Below are 27,802 nucleotides of genomic sequence, written 5' to 3'. Positions count from 1 at the left end.
ATTCCTTCTTTGAAGAGTACTCAGAAAATGTCTTTAATATTTTGCAGTCTGCTTTCCAAGTTAACATTGCTCTGTTGTTGTTGTTGTCCTGGTTGTTGTTGTTATATAAAATATGTTTTATTATGAAATACACACAACAAATCCTCTAAGAATATTGGTCTAGAAACTGCACATTATTTTATATAGTCTAGACCCTTATCCTTCCATTTTACTTGAAAGGGTGCATTTTAAATCAGTTGGCAGCCAATCGTAACAGGCTAGTACTGGTCACAGTTTCTGTGTAAATGGCAAATGGTATTGTTTTCAGAAATACTTTACTGCCATTGATAAAGGCTTCTCGTCCCAGTGCTGTCAACATATAAAAACCCCCTTCAAGGAGTGTTGTATCCAGACCCTGTTAGTCCCTCATCCTGGGCCAGTGGAAACTCAGGCTGTTTCTGGACATCCTTCGGATTCACAAAGACCCGAGTTGAACAGTCCACTCTCTGTCTTTTGAGCTCCAAACCCACAAATTACCCAGTACACCAAGCATCCAGGTATCAGATTTAGGACCAAAACTGCACCAGAATAAATGTGATACTTTATTAAGGAGGTTATAAGCATAGACATAAGAACCATTTACCAATAAAAAGACAGTTAAGAAAAAGACTAAAAGTGTAAGGATACATTTGGAAATGAGTACAAAACAGAAAATAACAAAGCTAACTTGCTTCACCCTAATACTAACCATTAGAGTCAGAGACCCAACTGAACCAGTAAGCTTCATCCAGGCACATGCAAGTCCATGATCTTTATCAAAATGGGGGCCATCTGACAACCCTGGGTGTCATCCATGGTGGGGGGGTTTGACATTGCCACCCTGCCCATCTGGGATGCTCGCCATGGGCAGTGCCCCCGGGACGCTCGTCCTACCCCCGCCGGAAGCTAGCCAGCATGTGCGCCACTCCGGGTGCTGGAGCAGCTCCGCCTCTGATTCCCAGGCGGCAAGGTGACACTAATTAACGGAGCTTCTTCCCTTAGTGACTACTGTACCCAAAATTTTGAGTAAAAAGTCTGAGCTAAAGAAAGGGAGATTTGTCTACAAATAGTAAGACTTCAAACAATGGTTTTCTGCATTTGGATGATTCCAATTAATTTAGGAAAAAATATGTATCGTATTTTTTGCTCTATAAGATGCATCAGACCACGAGACGCACCTAGTTTTTGGAGGAGGAAAACAAGGGGGGGGGGGAAAATCTGAATCTCAGAAGCCAGAACAGCAAGAGGGATCGCTGCACAGTGAAAGCAGCAATCCCTCTTGCTGTTCTGGCTTCTGGGATAGCTGTGCAGCCTGCATTTGCTCCATAAGATGCACACACATTTCCCCTTACTTTTTAGGAGGGAAAAAGTGAGTCTTATAGAGCAAAAAATGTTTTTACTCTGTCATTATCACTGAGCCCTTGTGATAGGGCATACTGTAAATGTAAATTTTAAGTTTCCCATATTCCTGACTCAAAATTGTCAGGTTGTGATATGTACTCTGCACTAAAAATGTATTAAAATCTGCTCCAAAGTGACCTGATCCTTAAGTTAAGCAAAATGCTGTTACCTGTTTGAATTATTCACATTTAAGCAACTTTTCAAAAAGTTGCTTATATTCCATTGTCCATGTTAATCCTTTAATTATGAGGAGTAACAGAAAAATGTAGGCTACAAGTACACATTAAAAATTGCACTCAGTAGCTACTTTCCTGCTGCGCCTGTTGTAGAGCATACATTTTCAAGTCAAGACTACCTTAGCTTACAGGTTGAAACACCTTAAAAAATGAAAGCTGAGAAACAGAGGATACTGAATTCTGTGTCTTAGTGCATAGCCATTATTATAAAGAAGATGATACAGATAAGAGGGGAAGTGTCGTAATTCAGTGGTAAAGTTCTGCTTTGTATTTGTGAACTCCCTGGCTCAATCAGCTCTTAAAGAATCTCAAGTAATTGATGCTGGGAAAACCCTCTACTTGAGAACCCAGTGTTAGACATTGTATAGACTGGGCTGGTTAAATAGCATAAGATAGAACACCTTAAATGTTGAATCTTTATTTCTCTGAATTTCCCAGAAGAAAGGCCAGTAGGGTCTGAAATGCATTGGAATAATAAATATCACTTTCCCCCACGCCATTGTTTTTTGCCGCTACTTCCTGTGGATAGAAGCATAGTCTGCTTCTCTATAAGGAAACTGCATATATTCACATGGTTTAAAATTAATTAATAGTTTTGGCTACATCAGCGTTCTGGGTAATAGGACACAATCCTTTTCAGCAAATAAATTGTATTAAGCAATGGAAATTGAGGATGAGGGCATCTTTAGTTTCATAAGTTATTGAAGAAATATTCCATACATTATTTGAGGAAAAAACTATCAACTACAGAGTCTTTTACTGAATAAAACACAGTGAAATGAGAGCTGGAGTTGATTCCTTAATTACCAAAGAAAATAAGCTTTCTAGGAAGCAATAATGCATACTTAACCTACTTTCTTGGTTCTCATCTATTTATGCAATTCAAGAGGATATTCTTGTACTTTGTACAGGAAAGGAAGGAAAGTATATCTCTAAATTGTTGCTTAATACAAACATCACAAGGAAAAAAAATTCAAAGGCTTCAAGAAATAGTTGTGGCAACTGCAGTACAAGTGTATAAATTATCATTTCACTCATTTTCCTTCCTTCCTTCTCCCTCCAACTCTTACTATAATTAGCCAGCATTAACAGCAAATGTTTGCTTTGGTTAAATTATTCAGAACATTTATTTTACTTGTCAAAGGTTAGATCAGGTTGTTGTTTGAACTGGTAATTAAATGCAGGCTAATACACTATCATATTTATATGCACTGTAAACCCTGTTTCCTTCTCCTTCTGTATAATTTTATAACGTTGCGGGTTGACATTTAGAAAGACTTTTCTACTCAAGATGTATAAACCAAGCCAAGGAGGCAGACTTCGTTGGTATTCAAACTCCCAGTAAGTCGTGATCATGTGTAGTTGGAATTTCACATAAGGACAATACGTTAACATGAGGTTCTTAGATTAAATAAATAAATAAAATTTCGGGGGGTGCGTTTTAGCATCCATCTGTCTCAGGAGACAGTGGAGTGCACCTCCAGCGGTAAAGTGAAACCACTGGAGAATCGCAGTGACTGCAGAGAGCAGGAACCCATAAGTGCTGTCTCCCACATTGTTTTTGCTGCATTAGCAACACCAAAATGTCTCCCTGGGCTGAAGACCCCTGTGACAAACCCTGTTCTTATCCTTGCCTGCTGTAGGACTTAGCTGGAGGGAGAAGGTTTTAGTGAGGAAATTAGATGTATTAGTCCCTTGGCTCCTGTCTTTTGTACTCGCATGCTAAACATGCCAGTAGAATTGGGTTCTGTCATTGTTGGTCTTTGCTGCACCTAAGTGGCTTCCCTCACCTGTAACCATTTCCAGGTTTTCACTGGCTAGCTGCTGCCCTTAAATGCATGAGGCTGTATTGCTTACTTTCCCTGGCGGAACTGCTTTCCCTTGTTAATCATTATCCTCATTAATACTCCGCCCATCTGGCTGGGTTTCCACAGCCACTCTGAGCAGCTTACAGCACATATGAAAGTTGTGAAGACTTCCCAACGCCCTTCCCAAACTGGGGACTGGGAGTGAGACCTTCCACCTGTCACAATAGCTATTTTCTATGGCATCTACACTAATTAGAAGACATATATATCTACACAAGCAAAGCACCTTCAGACTTGCAATTCAAACGATAGGTTTGGGGAGGCGGAGAAGAAGGGAAGTTGTTTGGCAATACCAGAAAAAAGTAGAAAGGGTTTTTATCTAGTTAGGACCAGGCTAATCTAGCTTTTCTGCTGTTGCCACCGGCCGGCTGGCTGGTTACAAGGGCCAAAAGAACCCTCCCCATACATCTTCAGTGAGGGGCAGAGAGATGGTGAAGCAAGCTCAAAAAAAGAGCCATGCTGCATCAGGCCGAAGGCCACCCAAATGCTTCTGGCTCCAGCCATGATTTTCAACATCTTAATTTTGTTAAAAGGCAGGAATCTCTATAATTTATGTACATTCGAGATCACATAACACCCATAGTCAATTTTTTAAAAGGGGGACAATGTGGATTTAACATACATAACTTAGTAATGTGTGCCTAACATCATGCTAGTAGTTACTACTGCATTACCATTTCCTTCAAGAATAAGTTTGGCCTCTTAGTTTCCTGATTCTTTTTGTCTTGAGGGTTGTAAATGTTAAGGGACATAAAGAATGCACCAATCACAACTCATAAATCATGTTGTTCTTCTCTGGGCAAAATGTAACTTTTGCACATTGATTGAGCATAGAGCCACAGACGGGAGTGGCCTGTGTAGATAAAATTAAGAAACCTCACTTTTTGATGGCCCAGTAGTGGTTTTGAGAACGAGAATGGTAGTAAAATTGAAATGATAAAGCAAACTTCAACAGCTTTCCTAAAAACAAAAGAAAAAATAAACCAAGGAGATTTACGACTATCACTTGTTTACATCTCTTGTATTTTTTTTAATAAAATGGGCTTAAAAGATTAGTCACAAGGTGCTACAAGATTTATATAAAATAAAAAGCCAGATGTTCTTCTTAAACTCTTCTTAATGTTCAGTGGAAAAAAAATGAAATTACTGTCTTGTATTTGTTGTGCACAAATAACAACAAAGCAAAGATTCCATAAAAATCAGTACTGAAGAACAAACTGCCTATCTGCATTAGAAGTTATAGAGAGTTGTTTGCTGTCTGAGGTGGAGAAGACAAGATGTGCTTGTTTGCTCTGCATTGTGGGTTCGCAGATCTATTTGTTCCTTAGAAATGCAGAAGCTTTAAAAGTTCTCTCACTGAGATATCAAGTGGCCTCAAAAGCTTTTTCCAAACAAAAATGCACAATGCCTGGTGACTTTCTGCTACAATAGCAAAAATTTAAAATCCACATAAATTCAAGCAGGTTCTTAAATCATGATTTTATGTAGATTTACATCTTCCTACTGTGGTCTAAACCACAGAGCCAAGGGCTTGCCGATCATAAGATCGGCAGTTCAAATCCCTGCGACGGGGTGAGCTCCCATTGTTCGGTCCTAGCTCCTACCTATCTAGCAGTTCGAAAGCATGTCAAAGTGCAAGTAGATAAATAAGTACCGCTCCGGTGGGAAGGTAAACAGTGTTTCTGTGCGCTGCTCTGGTTCGTCAGAAGCTGCTTAGTCATGCTGGCCACATGACCCAGAAGCTGTCTGTGGACAAACACCGGATCCCTCGGCCTCAGTGGCGTAGCGTGAGTTGTCAGCACCCGGGGCAAGGCAAGTAATTTGCGCCCCCTAACCCGTGGATTTGCGCCCCCTAACCCTACCCCCCAGATGTTGTGCCCCGTGCGGCCGGCCCCCCTGCACCCCCCACGCTACGCCACTGCTCACTTATAGAGCGAGATGAGCGCCACAACCCCAGAGTCGTCGTCGGCTGGACCTAACAGTCAGGGGTACCTTTACCTTTACCTTTTTACAATTGTGAGAAGAGAAAACACAACTGTAGAGTAAATCAAAAGGATAGTAAATAATGAAATAAATATTATAAAATCATTTTGCAAATCACTGCATGGTGCTTGTTACCCAAAGTAAAAATCGAAAAGAATTCTGAATTTTTTCACAACTGCCTGCATGGTGCTTTACAGAGCACCATAAATGAACAGGTCATGCCCTCATGAACCTTAAGTCTAAATTTAGATAGTTTGATTGTAGTAGGAAGACAACAAAGTGTGAAAGGAATGGGAGAGATGAGAGACATGGGAGTTAAAGGTATATTTTCTTTTCTTTTTTTTTTTTGCAGTTTAGGAAGCTCAATATTGATAAGGTGGCGTAATCATACCAGACAGTCTAAACAGAAGTTATTTTAATCAGGTTCATCAGTGTGTGATATGAAGGTACATTCAGTGCCACCTTGCTGAATCTAAGCAAGTCTGGATTTGGTCAATGTTTAAATAGGCTAGAAAATTTCAATTGGGGACTAGATCAGGCCCTCAAATTTAGAGTTGGCTTCTCCTGCTTGGAAGGATACTGACGAGTTTGTTCTGGGTACATTCTCTTTTTCAGAAAGAGAAGTGTTACAATGTATACATGATAAGTTGGAATGCTTTTGGTAGTTGTGCTTGTGTGGAGGGGAATTATCCAGTTAAGGTCCTGCTCATGTCACTCTATTTAATCAAGATTTTGACTCACAGAATTTTGGGGTGCTTTCTTTCCTAGGACTTGAAGAGCATTCCTGGGTAACTCTGGTCCTTCTGTCACAGGAATTGTGCCAGGCAAAACCCTTTATTGGAGGCAGCTAGTGGAGTGGTCTTTCTTAAGACTGATTCAGAGCTGGAGTCTCCAGAGAAGAGGGGTTCTGGAATATGCAAACATAAGACTGAGACAGAAGTTTGCTCCTTCTCAATATTTTTAATATTGTGATATGTTTAGCAGGAGAGACAAGCACCTCACAAGTGAACCAGCAACATCCACTTTCCCATTTACTGTGGGACAATGGATGGCATGGCTATTCAATCCATAATGCGTACTGAAAGAGGAGCGCTAGTACATATTTTTACAATAAGGATATGCTGAAAATGCTGGGTGGTCAGGAGCATAGCTGTCAACTTTCCCCTTTTCTTGCGAGGAATCCTATTCAGAATAAGGGAATTTCCCTTTAAAAAAGGGAAACGTTGACAGCTATGGTCAGTAGGCCTTCAGAAGCTGATATGCTCTAAAAGTTTCGGGATTATTTTATCTAGATTCCCTCCTTTTAATTGTAATTCCAAAATTTTAAAATCCATACCAGAGCTTCTATAGTTATGTTCTCCCCCCCCCCACCGTCCCGATTATTCAAAGCTACTCATTTTATCTTTCATGCCTGACATTTTAATTCACCACAAAGTTTATATGCTTTGTGTTAAGTGCTGGTAAGACACAAAAGAATGTAGAGTTAAATCTGCAGGCAGTGTTTTAAAACTCCTATGATGATAGTTCTTAGGGTATGCACTTCTGTTCTATAGCTCCAGAGACAACTATTTAATAGACAACATTTGAATAATACAAATGTGTGGTTGGTAAAAATGGATTAAGGTTTCAGGGTGGTACCAATGGGTGATATTTAATATTGAATGACATGTATTAAGACAAATGGTTTTATATATAATTTATTTGGCATTGTAAATGCATTTATCTTGTGAGATACAGACCCCCTGATGCAAAATGAAGTATTCTGGAAAGGTTTTGAGTAAATAAATAATAAAACCACTTTGATACACAATCTAACAATATTAAATATTAAGACTTCCACATGATTGATTTTTAATACTTAATTAACTTATTTAAAGCCCAATGTGACTCTATTTTGTATTAAAGATCAGACTTACAGTATTCAAAAGACTAGATTTTTTAGTAAATGGAACGGAAATTAACGGCACTTCATAATCACTAGATTTGCTAGTAACTAGCGACAAGTCATTTGGTGACATGAGCTCATGCACATCACTTTGGAATCCAGCTGATCAACTTCATAGCATTAGGCAGTTTTTTTTTTATTTGCATCATTCCATTTTAATGATCTATAATCTGATACAGTTTATGAAAGAAAAACATGCTTGCTTTGCACTATCTAAAATGTGTCAAATTGTGCATTTTTTCCCTATATCTAAAGGAAACACTTCCTCAATGACAGATGGCTGGTAGTGAATTATGAAAGAAGCTTGGTAGGTGAATAAGAAAGAAGCACAGTCCTTGATGACTTTTCTTGCTGTATGTAGTGGAGACTAAGGGAGTTAATGCCCATCATATCCATGTGGAGGTTGCTAAAAACAAGACACTTTTCGAGTAGGGATTGTTCACTTGCAAATCTAAAAGCTATGACACATAGAACACCCAGGCCTGTGTGCATCCTTTTGTTTGCCCTGCATAAGAACTTCCTTGTTCAGAGGATACAGTCAAACACTTCAAAAGAATATTCACATTGAGGGTTCCCCCCCTTCCCTTCTCTTTCTTTCTTTTCTCTTCTTTGTAAAATGACTTCAGAAGGTTTTGCAGGTGCTGATTATTCAGTGATTCCTATAAATTCTCTCTTCAGCCTCCTGTATACGAAATTTATTATTTTCTGCCGTCTCTTTGTGGGCTTTTCCTGGTGTAATTTTATCGTTCCAATCATATAGGAAGGTGTTCTGTGTGATATAGGAAAGAACATATGAACAGCCTGTGCAGGAAGAGCTGTAGCTGAGCACATTCTCTGTGTGCAAAAGACCTTGGGTTCCAATGCTTGACATCTCCAGCTTGGGCTGGGAAAGGCTGCTGTCTGAAAACCTGGAGAGCGACTGCAATCAGTGTAGGCAATACTGAGCCATATAGAGGAATGTGTTTCTGCTATGGTAATTAGCATTCTTCTTTCCCTAGCAATGAAGTGCTGATTAGGATCATGCATGTTTACTAAGTACAAGCTTGCCGGCTCAGCTATAAAGAATAGACTTAGCATTTCACACTAAACAGAGTATGTGGGATAGGGGAGTGAAACTCTTCCCTGCATTATCTCCCTCCGCCCTCTGCATCTCAGCTTGGCTGGGCTCAAAGTCAGGCTATGGAATAATGTCTTTAAGCAGTGGAACATGGGGAGAGGTGGGAGAAGAAGGGGCTTGCCCCTTCCCTACAAGCCAGTCCCCAGACAACTCAAGAAGAGGTCTCTGAGAAATGTCAGGCTTTAGAAACTACACTTTCTGAGTAAGGCTTCAGAAACATTTGTTTAAAAGAAATATGTAATAGTTTAAAAGGTTGATACAAGAGAAATATAGGCACTCTGTTTCAGATGTCTGAAATTGTGATGTTGCTGGCTCTGTTAACTGATCTGCATATCTCTCTATTCACACTTAAAAGCAGTGCTTTTTTCCTAAAAGAAAAATGTTGAGCGGTACTCTCATTTTCCTACTCATATTGAAATACTGCCCCTCAATGAGGCCAAACCTAGGGTCACAAAATGTTTAGGGGTGTGTGTCCTCCTTCGTCCCCCCCCCAGAAAAAAGCACTGCTTACGTTTAAACCCATAACGTACACGTATGCTCACGAAAGTAATACTTTGGGTGTCTTTTGCTCTGGAATTAATTGTTTGCCACAATAGCAACTGCTCTAGGTTATTGCCATTTTAAATCAGCCAATTTAAAATCACCAATACTGCCTTGCTTTCCTGTGGGAATTAGCAAGAACCACAAATGTTACTATAATTAAAATATTAACACAAAATGGCAGATAGTGAGTAAAATGGCTTGATGTCTTGAAGTGCCAGTAAACAAAGCAAAATAGCAAGTTACACTGGCTTTCCAAACTAATCCTGCTTGGACCATACGCTACTACACAGACTAGAAATAGATGGAGCAGAGAGAGTACCTATTAACAGTGTGGACGAGCTCTTAGCAGAGTTGTAGTTTAAGCCTATATGCACCAAGCGAAAAGTACAAATGCAAATGACTGGGGTTTGGATAATACAAGGATTGAAAGAGACCCAAATTAGGAAAATGAGAAAGGTAGTAGAAGGAAAAGAGAGACCACCTGTCATGAGGTAGTGAGAGCTGTGTTTCACTAGGCCTGCAGGATCACAGACGTTGCCAATACCAGCTTGTTTGTGCAGTGATTCGGAAATCAAGTGGGGAGCCCTTTACAGTTTGCAGATACAATTAGCTTTTCTGAATGGTACCCAACCGGCCCAGGTGAGAATGCATAGCTCACAAGGCAACCCTTTACCCATGCCAAGGAGAAATTTCTAGTTAAGCAGAAGAAGTCTTGCTCTCACAGGCATCCCTGAAGTTAGAACAGGGGTCAGAGCTTGAAGAGACATGGAACAGTCTAGCAAGCATTAAACCCACAATGCTGATCAATTAGGGAATCTATGAGATGTATGAGAAGTATCATTGCTTTTTTTAATGAATAATTTTTTATTGGTTTTTACACATATTTTCCAGCATATCATCCTTTTAAACACCATTTCAAAGTCTTTGGCTATCACAGCTAAGACTTCCTTCATCCTCAGCTGATGGTTTTCTAAAATCCTTTCGAATTATGCATTTTTTTACTACAGCTATTGCTAATAAATTCAAATCTTGATACCTATTCTTAATTATTTTCACAATAATTTATATATTACAAAACTTCTTTTAACCCTACAAGTGATGTCAATTGGTTACAGTAGCTTTCCAAATACGTCAAAAGCTTCTTCCATTCCTGTAGAAAAGTCGGATCCTGCTGGTTCTGAATTTTCCCGGTTAATCTCGCCATCTCAGCATAGTTCATCAATTTCTCTTGCCACTCTTCTTTAGCTGACATTTCTTCTTGCTTCCATCTTTGGGCTAACAATATCCTTGCTGCAGTTATCTCATATAAAAACATTTTTTTATCATTCATATGAATTTCTGTACCCACAAAACCCAGTAGAAGGGCTTCTGGTTTTTTAACAAATGTATATTTCAACATTTTTTTTCGATTCATTATAACATTTCCTAGAAGTCCTTCACTGTCCATCATTCCCACCACATATGGTAACAAGTACCCTCCTTTTCTTTACATTTCCAACATTTGTTATCTGTTTTGTACATTTTAGCTAACTTCACTGGTATACCACTTGTCCATCATTTTCATAATGTTTTCTTTCAATGCACTGCAAACAGTAAATTTTATTCCCTCTTTCCATAATTTTTTCCCAATCCTCTATTTGTATATTATAACTAATATCTTTGGCCCAATGAATCATAACCGATTTAACTTCCTCATCTTTCAAATGCCATCCCAATAGTAATTTATGCATTTTAGGTAATATTTTAACTGTTATTTAATAATTCCAATTCAAATCTTGATTTTGTATATCGAAATCCATTTTTGTTTTTATCTTCTTTAAACATTTCATTAACTTGACAATAATGCAGCCAATCATTCACCATACATTTTACATCTTCATGTGGCTTTAGCTTCCATTGGTTCTCCATCTCTATTACTAATTGTTCATAGGTGGCCCAATTTTTACTCATATTTGTCTTTTTCACACTCATTGTCAGGAATTGTAAAGCTTGGCCTACATTTACTGATCTGAAGTTATTTTGACAGAGTTACGCCAACGAGGGCCATTCTTCAAGAATCTGTCTTAGGTTTCAGTCATTAATTAGTGAAAGTAGAACTGTCACTGAGGACCTGCAAGAAGTGGTAAAAGCAGCAAATTTAACTTTAATACATAAATTCTCTTCTCTCGAATTGTGATATTTGTGTATGTGGCTCTTTTGAATACATTTTGTGCTCTAAATAGATATATCAGTAACTTTTTTTAAGGAACATTATTGTGCTTCTAGGGAAACTATATAAATCCTTTTGAAACAGAATTCCTAGCAGCTTTCAGAATCAAACTTGTAATATCACTAGATTGTTCCTAGGTTGAGCGCCTATGAAGCATGATGTTATTGAGTGAGAATTCTGAAAAATTCTCTGTTTCCAGATAAGTAGGTTTAGGATTACAGTCTTATGGTTTCAGAAATTTCATAATAATTCTTCATGTTCCAATTCACTATTTAATCTTGAGGTAGAATTTTTTTTAAAAAGGACCTCTCCCTCCCTCCCTCCCTCCCTTCCTCTCTCTCTCTCTCTCTCTCTCTCTCCACACACACACACACACACACACACACACACGTAGAGTAAACTTCCAAGCACTTATGCACTACTTTGCTGAATCAAGCATCTATTTATTGGGGAAATCTAATACATAGTGTGGTGGTGGTGGTGGTGGTGGTGGTGGTGTGTGTATGTGTGTATGACACCAGATTGAATTTCAGACTGCTGTGATCTGTTTGATCTTAAAGGTAAGGTGACAGTTTTAATGTACATTCAGTCAAAAGCAAATCTTTCTCTGTTCTCAGCACCAGATGTTTTCGTAATAGGCATCTGCAGAACAATTATTTTTCCAAATTAGTAAAAGTGTATTTAGATACATTGTCTTGAATAATCTGATTTTTTAAAATTTTGGTTCAGAACTATTTCCAATAATAAAAATGGCTTGGCTGTGGTGATTCTTGCCCACAGATTAGACTGTTGTAATATGTGGGCCTGCTTTTGGAAAGTGTCCAGAAATTCATTCAGAAATTCTGCCACTATACAGAGATAGCCAATGTAAAGCCCTCTATGTAATTTTTGACCCCAGCCAGTATGACCAATCACCAGATAAGAATAAGAATTGTAGTCCTTAGAGTACAAAGGGTGGTGTGAAGGCAGGGCCACCTCTTCTATACCATTGAGATGTTGAATCTCATCCTTAGAAAGGTTTGTTGCCCTCCTTTTTTGGTTTTTCAACATCAGCCACAGTTGGCATTCATCAAAAGATCTTTCATTCGGTCCTGATTAGGTGGCCTTCATGTTTCTGCTACTATGATCTGTGTTGCTAATTGGCATTTATTGGGTGCTTTCAATTGTTTAATGATATTACTTTTAATATGCCTTGTTTGCTGAGATTTCGAGAGGAAAGGCAAATTGTCAACAATTTTAATAATATATTTTTAAAAACAAATAATACAAATGCTTAGTCAAACCCATAGAACTAATTACTATGAAAAACATGTTACAGATAAGTTTTCAAATGATATGTAGATTAGTTAAATATCTAATTGCAATTACCTTGCAATATTTATAAGAATAAAAACAAATTTGCAGTAAGTCTACTGTAGTTCTGCAATTGTAATATGTGTGTGTGTGTGTGTGTGTGTGTGTGCGCGCGCGCACGCTTTTTAGTGGTAGAAAAGTGAACTGTAAATATATTGAATGAATAAAACAAAATGTATTTGTTTTCTATATTTAATATTTGTGTGATACTACAGTTTATTGAACACATCATGCTGTAAGCATAACTTTGTGAAACAGGAAGCATTTATTACCGTTATATGTCCACTAAGAAATAATTTGCTGGGCTTCAATTTTAGTGGGGAAAACTTCTTAAGGAATATGTTTCTGTAAGGAGATCAGGTTCTTTTCAGCTAAGGTCTAAGTGTCATGCAGGTTGAGTGTAATAAAAGACCACTTACAGGCGGCAGGGGAGAAAAGTCTTGTCCGTGTTGGGAAATTCCATTCCACCTTTTGTTGCAGATATGTGGGATTGTTACATGTCACATGCCTGATTACATTCCAGCACAGACTGCTGGGCCCCGTGAGTGAAACTTCCACTCTGTGTATTGCTTTTGTTTTGAGTCTCCGAGAAGACGGCAAGGAGAGACGACATGTTTTTTTGGTCCTGATTTATGTACAATAAATCCGTAGTTTTAGTATGTAGCTATGTATCTACATGTATCTTCTGTTGTGCAGTTTACTCTGCTAAGTAAAGTGTGCTCAAGTCAGCAGGCTTGAGTCGCTGATTTACGTCAGAGCCAGAGGTCGATGTATCTCTGCAGTGGCAAGGCTGAGAGGGAGACGATCCAGCTGGCGCTGAGCCAGCTGGCCTATTGACCCCCAGATGCTGACAGTCTGCGTGGCCGGCTCATGTCACTCATGAACACATCCGGTTGGGGGGCTGGCTGGTTGCCCATCAAATCTTTAAATTCAAATGGGCCAATTATGGCCCTTGGGTGGACGATGGTCTGGCGATGGACCTGTGGGGGCCAGTCTTCTTTCAGGTCCACCACCATAGCATAAAAGCTGGCTTCCACTGCAAGCATGAGACGCAGTCAGAATTGGACATCCCACCCACCCACCTTGTATGTAATCGGCTCTACCCGGAGGTAAGCGGGCATAGCACATGTATTTCCTTGCTGTGGAATTAATGTCAGCATGTGAAATTAATATTTTGGGCCAGGGAGGAATTTGCCTGCAGACAAATTGGCCCTGTCTGGGTTTTTTTGCCTTCCTCACAGTAAGTGTCAAAACTTTTGGTGGAAAAAAAGGCATTGGGTTGGATACTTAGTCTAAGCTAAGGGGTTGGGTGCATGGGCAGGTGGGTGGGTGTGCCCCACCCTTTGATCTAGTATCAAATTCAGGGTACCCCAGTAAAGGGGTCCAAGGGTAGGGTTCTGTCCAAAAGCCCAGACGGGGCTAACAAGCCAGAGAATACAGTGGTACCTTGGTTGTTGAACAGCTTTGCTCGCGAACAAATTGGCTCCCAAACGCTGCAAACCCAGAAGTGAGTGTTCCGGTTTGTGTACATTAAACAGAAGCTGAACCTCCAACGCGACTTCCGATTGAGTGCAGGAAACTCCTGTAGCCAATTGGAAGTTGCGCCTTGGTTTTTGAACCGTTCCAGGAGTCAAACGGACTCCCGGAACGGGTTAAGTTTGGCAATGAAGGTACCACTGTACCCCCAAATTGAGACCTTGTGGGATTGCCCTATTTGATTTGCGTCATGGGGTGGGGGGTTCCTTAATTCCAGGGTCGACCCCGATGGAGTTATCAGCCAGCAAGAGGGTTGGCTGATTCAGGATACATACCAAATGCCTATGTCAAAGCCAACTTACATCTGTAATCAATGAAGTTGTAAGTGTTTCGATCCCAAGCTGGTGTTGTGGCATTTCCGCTCCTTGTAGACCTCCACCCCCCACCCTGGTGGCCCCCAGTCTGCTGGGCATTGGCCCACAAATTCCATCTTGTTTTTGTGGTTGTTGTTTGCTTTAGGCTAGCAAAAAACTAGCTCTTACTCTGGATCAATACTATAAGTATGCAAGTTCTGAAGGTAGACAGAGATGTTTGTCAGGAAAAGGACAAATAGATCCATGTAACATGATTGTTTATATAAATAGAAAGTACTTCCATTCATACATCCTTTGCCTTTTATGGTTGTGGTCCACCATGGTGCATTGATTTACTCTGGAAAGTTCCTCAACGCTCCGATAAGAGTTTTTTTAGGAAACCAGAGCTCTCTGCTTGTAAACAGAAGGGTATTTTACTTAGAAAGGGGAAAGATGGATCCAAACCAATGTTTCCATTGGTCTTTCACCTGGAAATTATATCTAGACATTTGTACTGTTAATTCTAATGCAGCTTGACATGATCATGATCATTACATTATCTAAGAATAGAAACTTATAATGTATCCTCTGAGATGGCATAAAGGCTCTATTCAGTTTTCCATTAATGTGTTTTTATGGTAACAGCAGCCAATTAGTATGTACTTTTATTTAGGAAGTATCTAAATAATAATTGGAATTTTTTGCTTTAAATCATTGATTTAAATTGGCCTTTTTTCCTTGGTGATCTAAATTGCTGATCTTTTACAGCCTATAATTCTAGGGTCAGAGCTAAATTACTTTATTGAAAGAGTTATATACCATACGCTGTACCTTAATCTTTCTTAAGAAAGGCATTAAATACAGACTTTTTCAGAAATCCTGTTTAAAAGTATATTAGTCTTCATCATTAGCTCCAACAGATTGCCTACACTCACAGAAATATTTAGGATAGAGAATAATAATAATTCTAGTACCAATATAGGTGATGTGGCTGTACATCCCTAAAGGCTTGACTGTCCCAATGGAGCAGTGGATTTTTGCAACAAATAAGGATGCCAGTCCAAATTTTGGCAAGTTCCAACTAGGTGTCAGTTCATGCAATATTATTCATTTGTTGCTTTGAGTAAAGGCCCCAGTTGTGGTCTGACATAAATACAATAGAGAAATAAAATCCCAACGATGGAGGAAGGAACTGTGCTTCTGTGACTCCCATCCTGCTCAGCTAACTGAGGAACCCTGAGCTGCTTTCTCCCACCCACATTTTTACAGCTACAATAAAGTTGTAAATTTTTATTTATTTGTCTAGAGAAGGTGAAACAACAGGTCTTATAACTCACTGCACATGTTTACATGTGTCGGTGCTTACCCGTTTGTGCTCAATAGGGTTTATTCCCTAGTTAAATTATTTAGGATTGTATTTTTGAATGAATAGTAGCTCCTAAATCACATATCAATATCCTTTTTAGTATTATGTAATGATTTTGTTTAATTGCTTTACATAAAAGTAGAAAAATATTTTGCAGGCCATTATAAACCAGTAAAAATAATCACTCATTTTCTAGGAAATGTCCCATGAGTCACCATAATGGTTTAATTTTCTTTGCTGTTTAAAAATTAAAACACTAAAATTATCACAGGAATTCCTTGGTATTCAGAGTAGTTAGGCTAATAGGTATTGATCATTGATTTTTTTTTAATTCTGATGTAAAAATAATTTTCCAGTAGCCTTTTTTTGTTTTTTGTTGCTACTTTGGATGGAACTTTAATCTTGTCCGTTCCTTTTGCTTGTATTTCTGTAATAATGTTTTTAAGAGAGGACTTTGGCAATTATATTTCTTCTTTATTTTGACATTGGGGTAGCCATTTGTCATCCTGTATAGTAGCCAACATGGTAACCTCCAAATGTTCTTAGACTACAGTTCTCATCAGCTTCAATCAGAGCTCCAACCGGCATGGGTTAGTGTTCAAGAATAATGGGAGTTGATTTCAATAACTGCTGGAGGGCACCATACTTTGCTATAGCAATCTTTTTATAAACAGCTATTGCAAATGAGGTAATATTAAATGTTAATATACTCTGCACGGTAAGTTCACTATTAGGAAAAGTGGCATTTTTTCCTCACAAAGTGTTAGCTTTAAGAACACTGTTCAAATGGAAATTAACAACTTATTAAAAGTAAAATAAAACAACTTTAGCACATGCTTCCTATCATTCCTGAAAAATGAATGGAGTGCAACAGAGTTTTGTATCCAATATATTTCCCCCATTCATTAAAACATTGTCACATTCATTGTTATAATAACAGAAAAGAGCACCAGATTTGTAGGAATGGTGGAGAAAGTTTACATATTAAGAGAACCTCTTATATCATGAGGAAAAATATAATGATACGTATAATACAATATTCCTCCCCCTTTCTGCTAAACTAGAGAAAATAGTATGTTTAGACTACAAACTAAACGATATTGAGTTTTCTGAGATCTTTGCTACCTTATTGCAGTATAGAATTAGGAGGCTGTTTTGATTAATCTTTAATTTTTGTTTATTCACCCAGGTAATTACTACTTATTGAAAGTGCCAAGTGTCAATATGTACCATTCCATCACTGAAACTAGCCATCCTTTACAAGCTGAAGAGCAGGAAATAGGCATTGATCCCCTGCAAAGTTATGTGAACAAGCCTGATGAAGGTGAGTTGATCATACACTTAACATTTGAGAAAATGTATGAGAATTTTTGAATGGCTATATGTTTATGATGTCTTCCATCTCCCCTGCCCCAAACAAAACATAACTGAACAGAAATGTTTTAAGAAACATTTCGCTGTGTGTGTTGACCATTCTGGCCCTAACAAAAACCAAAAACATTCAACTATTTTCATACTGAAACACTAGTAAATTTATTAATTTCGTGTTATCTTTTCTTATCATAAACAAAACAGTGATATTGAAATCATGTAAATAGGAGCTCTTTAACTCTCCCCCCCGCCCCCGATTTTTTATTACCAAAACCTGGTCGTTATTTTATGTTTCCTATTTTTTCATTTGGTTTTCTTTGTGCTTTTGTAATTCATTTGGTAAAATAAGATTTAGCAATTCACTATTAAATTTGAATTTGGCATTGTTAACACAATCCAAGCAGAACTTTCCAATCTCCTTGTACCTTTAATTGTTAATCAAAGCTGTCAACTTTGACACTCCTGTCCTAATATATTGTGTGTGATGTTCATTTGTTTCTCAAGCTAAACAATATTGTATACTACATCTTAAAAACACTCAGGAATCGCCAACAAAATAAAAGCACAGTGAAAGAATAAAAACAAAAAAAGTTAAAATGCTTGCAGTAGTAAAAACACACTGTAAGATGTAGAGGGGCAGAAAAAAAAACACTAAAGAGAAAGGAAGTGTTTTCAGTCTCTTAAGTTCAACAGAGATGAATTCAGGAAGGACATGGAGATAGTAAGCCGCAGCTGAAAAGGCTCTCACTCTTACTCACCTCATTCCTGAAAGTGGAACCATAAAGATCATAATATTTGGGCAGGCTGATGTGGCCACACAACTAGATTTATGATGATATATTGGCATACTATTTATTTTCAGGCCACAGATTTTCAGAATTGAAGGTGAAATGTAGAAGTTCAATGAAAACATAGTACAGTACTTTGAGTGATGCAAATTGGTTAGTTGAACTTCCTACCTATCTGTTATTACTGACTACTATTTGGTTCTTCAGATGCTCTGCCCATACATATACAATACCTAGAGGGGTAAGCAGGACCACACACCCCTAGCCCCAGTCTCAGTGTGGCCAGCCCCCTGACCCTGGCCTCAGCACATTACAGTGAAGCATTGGAAAGGGGTGTCCATGCATGTGTAGCTAAATGTGCATAGGTATCCTTTTCAGATACTCTGCACAACATGCAAAGGATACTTGTGTAATAGGACTTCTAATTCTCTTCTCCCCCTCCAACCCCCTGTGTGCACTCAGAATTTGCTTCAGGGAGTAGGAAATGAAGGAGAAGCCCCATTGTGTGAGTGGATGCCCACTTATGCTATGTTAAATCTCAGCCTCTGTTGCTGAATGTAGACAAGTGTGGGTCTTAACAATTGTGGCTATTTGTTGTCGTTTAGTCGTTTAGTCGTGTCCGACTCTTCGTGACCCCATGGACCAGAGCATGCCAGGCACTCCTGTCTTCCACTGCCTCCCGCAGCTTGGTCAAACTCATGCTTTGAGAACACTATCCAACCATCTCATCCTCTGTCCTCTTTTCCTTGTTCCTTGTGCCCTCCATCTTTCCCAACGCCAGGGTCTTTTCCAGGGAGTCTTCTCTTCTCATGAGGTGGCCAAAGTATTGGCGCCTCATCTTCAGGATCTATCCTTCTAGTGAGCACTCAGGGCTGATTTCCTTAAGAATGGAGAGGTTTGATCTTCTTGCAGTCCATGGGATTCTCAAGAGTTTCCTCCAGCACCATAATGCAAACACATCAATTCTTCGGTGATCAGCCTTCTTAATGGTCCAGCTCTCACTTTCATACATCACTACTGGGAAAACCATTTAACTATATGAACCTTTGTTGGCATTATTCAGCATCTAATGCAGGGGAGCAGAGCCACAGAGCTGGCCCTCCATTCACCAGCATCACTGTTGCTCAGAGGCATAGCTGAGGTTGGGGCTGCACAGATGCCCCAGTTGGAGTGCCAGATTGGCAGCACTGGCTCATCCAGTACACCCTCATAGCCCTGCCCAGGAAAACAGCAGTTATGCTGGTGTCAGGAGAGTGGCTTGGTCCCACCATACAAGCCCACTACCCCTGTAAGTACGTTTTGAAATTATGATAGAATTATCCTACTTGTTCCTTCCCCGAGGGCACAAAAATAGGGGAAATGTTATGATAATCAAATGCCTTGTTGTTCATGCCTTGTTGTTCATATCTGGCTTATCAAAAATCAGTGATCTTAATAATTCAATGTGTCTTCAAAAATTAATGTACTTTTATGTAAATTATGTTCACAGTTACTCAAATATTTGGTTATCCAAATATTTTACATTACACTAGTCCAACAGAATGTATCATTCATATTTAAAAGTTTGGACATACTAGGAAGCTATTTTAATGAAACATTTTTAAGTTCATGATTGCTTGGTTTTTCTCAGCCTACATCAATTAATAGTATAGAATAAAATGTTAGTTCTTAACCATGGTTTTTAACATCTTTGGGAAGTATTTTTAATCAGTTGTACTTTGTGTGTGTGTGCGCATGTGTGCGTGCCTTGAGCAATTAGTTACCTAGACACAGAAGACTTTATAGTTTTTATCTGAACCTTAACATTGCTGCAACATACAAAGTTATTAGTATTGAATTGATGTTTAAAAGTGCCATTAATTCATTTACCCCAAATGTTCATTAACAATGTAAATGTATGCTGATGTTCTATGAGACAAGGAAGTGACTAATGACTCTTCGCACTAACAACACTTAAAATGAATAGAAACTTAAGATAGCTAATCTTGAAGTAATCAAGGCCCTCATTCAGCTTGGCTTCTCTGTATGCTCTAAAACAGCTGTCAACTGTTAAAAATATATACACAACACACAGATACGCACATGCGAAGATAGAGATATGTAAATACATGGTTCCCCAAAGTCATAAAGGTTACCAACCATAGTACATTTTTACGTTCTATATGTAAATATTTTATATAAAGCATCCATTTCATCTTCATGGCTTTTTTACAGTGAAACACAGACTGCATTTTAATTTAGTGCCATATGCATCCAAGATTCATCATCTCAGTTTTATGCTATTATTTAAAATAAGGTATGCAGCAGATATTAGGGGTGGAGTGGACTTTATGTAATTTTCCTAGCCCAAATGTCGCAACTCAGGAATTCAATATCAAGGGGCAGGATGTGCTCTGTAACTAAGAGATCATTGCATTATAGGAATTAATGAATCATGGTAGCAAGACTGTCACTATTCAGGAACAACTATAGCTGCCCCCAGTGACACTGTTGGATCTCGGAGCATCCCCAGAATATCATTCATTTATTCAGTACATTTCTATGCTATCCTTTATCATAACTAATCTCAGGGTGGTTTACACATATATGATAACTATAACCCACAGTAAAACAATAAACCTGCAGGCTGTATGTCTGTATACAGCATGAGAAGCACCTTCAGACTGGAATCATTCTGTTTATTGACCTTCATCCAGCCCACCACTGCATCCAGGGACTATTCAGGACTGGTACAACCTCACTTGACTCAGTTGACAAGGTGAAATAGTGTTGGGTGTCATCAGCATACTCATAGCATGGAATCATAGAATTGTAGAGCTGGAAGGGATCCTGGGGGCCATCTAGTTCAACACTGCACTGCAGGAGTCTCAACTAAAGCATCTATGACAGATAGCCATCCAACCTCTGAAAGAGAGTCCATTCCACGATTGAACAGCCCTTACCTTGCTCCACATCTCTTGATGATCATACCCTGTAGATTCCTCCAAGGATGGGGGGGGGGTATTGTCAAGGTCAATATGTGTAAGGGGGTTGGACAGCAACTGAAAAAAGGCGATCCATCAGTTGGCTCAAGTTGCAGGCAGCCAGGTTGGCTTTGGTTCACTTTGCACAGCTTCAGCACCATTCCACATGTTGATACACACTGACAACTCCACTGCAAAATCTCACATTGTGTGTCAAGGGGGCACAGGGTTGGCATCCCTTCAAAGGGAAGCAACTCTTCAACTGGGCCGAAAAACAGCAGTTACCAGTGCCACAATTGATGTGGAGGGCACCATATTGGCTGTCCCAACTATAAGCAATGGTAGAAATACTGCCGACATTGCTTTTTCAAGAGTAGCCAAGAAATCAATAACAGTCACTGGGAGTATTCCAGTAAATATCTCAGATTTGATCATCTCTGGGTGAGTCTCCATGGAAGCTTCTCAGACTGTGTGTTGCTTTAGTGATACACCGTAGGTGTAGAAAAGACGATTGGTGTATCACTTCTAAACTTTTGTCTTGTAATAATGGTATCTTTAGCTTCTTGAACAATGTTCTACTGTCTTTCTATCACTATTTTCATGTGTGCTTTTCCTTTTGAATATTAGAATATGCTTCCATGTGGATGCTTTATAAATAATTTCAGCACCCCAGGTACAAATGTTGGTAGGTGTATTTCCTTGCATCATGTGGTAGTTAGAAATAGCTAAGTGTTATAGCCAACTATGTAGATAGATGCTGAGCAAAACAAGAAATTATAATGCTTTGGCAGTTGTTTAGGATATCATTCAAAAATATTATCTGGAATAGGATGCTAATGGTGATGAACAATTCAGGCTGTGTAGAACATTCGCTGCTGAAACTTATCCAGTCTGCCATATTTTATTCCCTCTAAATAGCAGCAAAGCTTTCTTCTGCTGCTTCCAACACCAGATGCTTACTTAGCAAGCTTTTAATAGTCATTTATTAATAATAGCTTCTGTGTAGTTTGCTTTTACTTGAACAGCTACAGATCTGTAGTGACAAAGGCCATTGGCATATCACTTTTCCACTTATGTCTTGTAATAATTGTCCCTGTCACTTGCTTCTTAATCAGTGTTGTCCTCTTGTCTTGTAATCACTTTAATATTTCCATATACAGTGTTCTTTTTGGATAGAGCATTAAACACAGTGAGCACCACTGATTTTTTTATATATAAATTTAAGCAAGCACCAATTAAGCACCAATTTAAGCAAGTCTGTGCCCCAGTATTACCTGGACCTTGAGACTACTTTGACAGTGCCTCAAATATCTCTGATAAGGAGCTTAAGACCCACTTTGAATATTCTGCTTTTTATGACCCACTCTAGCTAATGATCTGTGCATTATATTGAAAACTAGTTTTAAAAAAATCCTGAAGTGGTTTTCTAAGAAACATCCATTTGTGGAGCTACCCTTAGGGTTGGTGCAGAAAGTGGCAGATAAGTTCCTAAATGCATTCAATATAATAGCTGTTCTGAAAGAACTGCGGTGGCTGCCAGTTAACTATCAAGCCAAGTATAAGGTTTTAATACTGAGCTATGAGGCCCCAATCAGCTCAGAACCAGGTTGTCTGAAAGAATATCTTCTCCTGTATTGACCAGACCAGCCACAGCGATTTGTGGAGGACCTGTTCACTGTACCACAGCCTGCAGTTGTCCACCACACAGTGGTACATACCTTGTGGAATGATCTCCCCTGGAGATCAGGCAGGCACTGACTATTGGGTTCCTACACCAGCAATTTAAAATACCCTTCTTCATCCAAGCTTTCATTGGCTGCTAATAAAGGCTTCTGGCTTCCCCTGCTGTTGTAATTGTGTTGTTTTACGGTCATTTTATTGATTTGGCTTTTTATTGTTAGATTTTGTTAGGTTGTTTATTCTTCTATAAAAAAATATTTTTTAAAGATAAAAATAAATAAATAACTCAAGTAAGGTGAACATAAAGGACCCCTGGGTGGTTAAGTCCAGTTGAATTCAACTATGGGGTGCGGCACTCATATTCGCTTTCAGGCCGGGGGAGCCGACGTTTGTCCACAGACAGCTTTTCCGGGTCATGTGGCCAGCATGACTAAACCGCTTCTGGCGCACGGGACACCATGATGAGTGCCAGAGCATATGGAAATACCATTTATCTTCCCACCGCAGCAGTACCTATTTATCTACTCGCGCTGCTATGCTTTCAAACTGCTGTGTTGGCAGGAGCTGGTACAAAATATGCAGGTACAGAAAAATAACCACTGGAATGCTGGAATGAAGCTTGGATGGAGAGAAATACTGAGAAAACATATCTTCTTTGTTTACCCATTAATAACGTAGTGCTGAATTGCTAATCCACTTCAGTACAGCAGCCAGTTTGGAGAATGGTGGAGAACTAAGCAGAAAGCCTAATGTGTGTGTACACTCAGGCTTTCTAGATTTGTCATTTAAATGTTAAGTTGCAGTACAAATGTCAATATTTGGACCAGTTGGCTTCATTCTGTCCTAAACCTCTGTCATCTAATACATATAATATAATTGCTGTCATTGTCTTCGGTATAGCTGTAGGAGGTGGTGTTACTTGGGGACATTTAAAAATACCTTCATATGTACCTGATGATTTTCTTTGCCTTTTTCAACGCAGTGTGTATTATTTATGGACAATCTGGCCTTTTTAACAAAGAAAAATATGCCTGTGCTTATACTGCCATTTCTACAAACAAAACAGCTGATACTTTAATGAACACCATACTGAGGGCCATGCAGGACATAAGGCGAATTAAGCAGGTTACAAACTGCACATCTTCTATTTAGATATAGGAGATCTTCCCGAGCCCGAACAATTAGTTGGACTAATCAGACAAGCCGACAGTCAGAAACAGAAGGAGACCATTTGTATCAATTTAAACAACATAGCTGGTAATGAAGTGAAATAGCCACACTGAATAGTTTTCACCTCTACTTGGGTTTGTACTGTTCTAATAGAATCTTTCATCTCCCTAAAAAGAAATACCCAAGTTTAACAAAAGCCAATTACCTGATGTTGACAAACTTGAGGGTAAAGGGATAACACGGTGTGAACCTAGAATTGTTCAAAATTCTGGACTCAAAAGTTGAATCTTGATTACCTTGTTTAAATAGTTGAATGTGGCTCTCCATTCATAAGAGTTCTTTCTAAGTGACAACAATTCAGCTGTTTAGTCTGGAACACATTAATAAACGATCTCCAGCATTTTGTTTTGCTCTTTTACAACATTTATATGAAATGTAGAACAAATACATTGTGAGTTGCCTTGATTTCCTTTTTAAAAATAATAATTATCTACAGCATTTAATTCATATAATGCAGGCACGTCCAACTTCCAAGAGACGGCGATCTGCTCCCACTATAAAAAAAACTGGCAGTGATGTACCCATCTAAGCTGTTGAGCTTTTTTCGGGGGAGCATCAGCCAAAGTTGTTGACCAGGGACACCCTGCGATATAATGCTACGAAAGTAATTTCTGATTATCTTCTTTCCCATCATTCTGTCTGAGGCAAAATCACAAACCCATTCAGAACAATTGCAAAGTTTCTACTAAAAGCAGTAAAATGGGCATTTAAAGCAATGCATTTTCAAACATGACTAATTTTATCAGGTATGCCAATATTTGTTTAAAACGTCCTTCTGCATTCCTCTTGTGCACCATGGAAATGATGGAACTGTATTTCCATCAAATGTATTTTCATACTGAATTTTTTTGCAAAAATAAATAAGTTGCTCTTCAGATATGTTAACATTAGCTTGGTTCACACACCACTTGGAGCCATAGTTTAAATAAACGTTGGTTTAATGAGAATGGGCAGCATGCTTATACACACTGCTGTAATTATGGTCGCTTTACTCCCTCCCTGCTCCTTCCACACTGCCAGGAGATAAACTCGTCCAGCTTAGCATTATGTCCAAGGCCTGGGGTCGTGGTTTATTTCTCTCCAAAGAAACCACTAGTAACCAATGTTTGTTCTTGGCTTACTCTTCCTGGTTTGTGGAGAAACAAATCAGAAGCCCGGATTCAGATGTAACACTAAGCCAGACCAAGGCTTGTTTTCCAGCACAGTGATAGGGATAGCGAGCAGGGAAGAAGCAAAGCAACCACGATTTCACAAGCAGGTTGTGCACTAACATTAAGTTTATTTTAACTATGGTTCAAAGTGATGTGTAAATGTGAAAATTTAAGTTTGCATGTCAACATAGTTTTTGAGCTGTGAATGAATAAGTCAAAGACAGTAATTTTATTAAATATAGCAGTATGCTCTGCTGGGAAGCATTGAATTGGAGCTTTTTAAAAAGCTAAGGCTGGGAAAGAACAATGTTGACTCCTTGCCATATTTAGTATTTATATAACACTTTATTGATAACTATCTTATTTTTATTTTCATATATTGTGCAGAGGGCAGGGAAGGTGCCTAAAGTCCAATATGTCCCTTATATCTGTGATGAGATTTGATGTGGGAATTTCTCAGCACACAGTTCATTCTTAGACACTAGTTTGTCCAGTGGGATTTATGAAGTGTGTGTGTTTCTTTTGAGCAGCAGATTCCCATGCCAATGTTGCAATCAAATCTTCAGATTCAAAAAGGGTTTTGGTTTTTACCCTGAGCAATTCATGTGGCACATGTGCATCTGCTTTTCTGTTTGTAGTACAGAACCCCCATGTGAAATGGTCATCATATGTATTTAATAAGATGTTGTTTCAGTCTTGAAGAACAAATTGCAGAAGGGTGAGGCCTGGGCAGATGTTTATCACTGCGGTTTGTTATAAATGTTTTGTACCAGGTTCTTGAGTTGAAACTTTCAGGCTAGCAAACAGGACTTGCTCACAGGCCCCACATATTCTCCAGGTTGCAAATAATTGGGTACAAAAAAAGCAAAGTAATTGGGTACAATTTTAGTGTAAAATACCCCAATGTAAAGCATTCTCTACTTTCGCTTTTTCCAAGCAAGGTGATAATAAAGTATTAAAATGGAAACGGTGGGCAATAGCCATTGTTGCACAAGGGCACATGATAGGGCTTTCCCTTATCCCTCTGTCACTGATGCTTCTAGTGCCCTCCAAATTATTTTAGAGGTTCTCCCAACCCCTACCTCCTGTGCAGATTTTGGGGGTGGGAGCTGCAATAGAAAGGAAATCCTGTTCTGCTTGCAGAGGTCAGTTCCACAAGCGGGCTGACACAGATGTAGCATCCCATAGGCTTATACCACTGATACTTATTTATCATTAGGCACTGCAATAGAAGTTGTTGTTTTATGTAGCTACAAAAGAATACTAAAGTCCTACCCTAAGAAGCTTACTGTATATAACCAATGCACTGCGATATCAAGGAAACCAAGAAAGCTACTATGTTAAGACTGGATTCCTAAACAGGATCCTTTCTTACACCCCTGTTGGCACCTTCCAAGATTTCCCTACCCATCCCAATTTTTAACATATTTTTTTTTAAGTTAGGAGGTTAGGATTTTTGTTTTTTGGCGGGTGGGAGTTGCTTTTGCGGGGAGGAGTGCTTTCTTTTCTGTATTGGGACAGCTGTAGATTGTCTGAACAGTGCCAGTTTTCTTCTGTGACATGAGCATTTTGTGGTACCCACAGCCATGGCCCCAAAAGGGTGAGGACTCCTCCGTTAAGCCATAATGGAACTGTCACTTGCCTGCACATCATCATGTTTTTCAGTGACTCCCAGAGCAAAGATGAGAACCATTTGGTCACCCAATCATTGGTCTTTAGCAGTTGTTCTTACAATATTAAATCTGTCATAGTTTTATCATTCATGCTTATTAATCTAAGAATTCACACTTCCAAGGTGAGCTTACAATTGTACTCTCTCTCTCTACACATACACACACTAACAAAATACACAATGAAGCATCACAAGATAAAAACCAGTAGATCAGATTCTTGTTTACAGCAAAGTTTTGGTTGTTTGAATTTTGACTACTCCTTTAAATGTGCTATGTTGTTGAAGTCCCTAGTTTGGTTTTGGCAGGAAAAAGATGATAGACCCAGTATGAAGTTCTCTGGGGCTACAGTCTGCACATGAATGTCTGCAGGAGTAGCTACTGTCCAGTTCATATAAATGACCAGGAAGACTTCATGCCATGAGCAGAAGCTTCTGTGTTGAAATGTATCAGCAAGACCCTGCTCCCATGAATCACTGTGTAAAAATCAGAAGTGCTGGAATGGGTGGCGGTGCCTATTTTATGGAAAAAATTAGAAGCTCAAAAGTCTAATGAGATATGATGGCAACACAATTCCACATGTTAAGAATATGTTCCTGCCAAACAAGTGTATGAGAGAGTGGCAACCATTTTTAAGTTTAGAAAATGCAGGAGGGTCCAAATGTGTGAGGCCAGAGTGCTTGCTATGCCTGAACCCCCATAAAAATGTGCACATCAGAACTGAATTTCTCCCAGGAGGACTAACATCCACTCAGGGTGCAGACAAGAGAGAGGGAAATTGTAGACGGGTTCAGCAGTCCCCTTATGCCTGTTCTTCTCTGCACAGAAGATGCTCTCTGCTCCCCATTTTAATATTTGTTTGACAGTAACCTCTATTATAAAACACGATTGCATATAGTTAGACTCTAAGTACACTGCCATTCAGTTTTCAATACCATATGCCATATACTAAATAAAAGAAAAATAAAATGTCATTCATACAGTTTTGGGTGGGGACTTAATAGATCATTGTGAAAAGAACATGCTAATATTTTCCAACTTAGAAGGACTACAAACTGAGCCATAGAAATTCAGAAGTGGC

General features: G+C 38.9%; 1 protein-coding gene across 29 annotated transcripts in view; it reads left to right on the top strand.

Moving 5' to 3' along the window:
* The window catches only part of TBC1D5 (TBC1 domain family member 5), a 251,016-nt gene that overhangs the window by 70,157 nt on the left and 153,057 nt on the right, over window positions 1-27,802 (top strand). For all 29 annotated transcript variants that reach the window (XM_083468057.1, XM_083468038.1, XM_083468052.1 and 26 more), the window contains one exon: window positions 17,058-17,192. In XM_083468057.1, the coding sequence (XP_083324183.1) occupies window positions 17,093-17,192 (100 nt within the window). In that variant the 5' untranslated portion in view covers window positions 17,058-17,092. The remainder of the gene's footprint in view (window positions 1-17,057; window positions 17,193-27,802) is intronic.

Source organism: Podarcis liolepis (genome assembly GCF_965112155.1).
Source record: "Podarcis liolepis genome assembly, chromosome: 12".
In the NCBI taxonomy this organism is placed as follows: domain Eukaryota; kingdom Metazoa; phylum Chordata; class Lepidosauria; order Squamata; family Lacertidae; genus Podarcis; species Podarcis liolepis.
The sequence above is the reverse complement of the archived record's forward strand: the minus strand, read 5'-3'. Positions and strand labels throughout refer to the sequence as shown.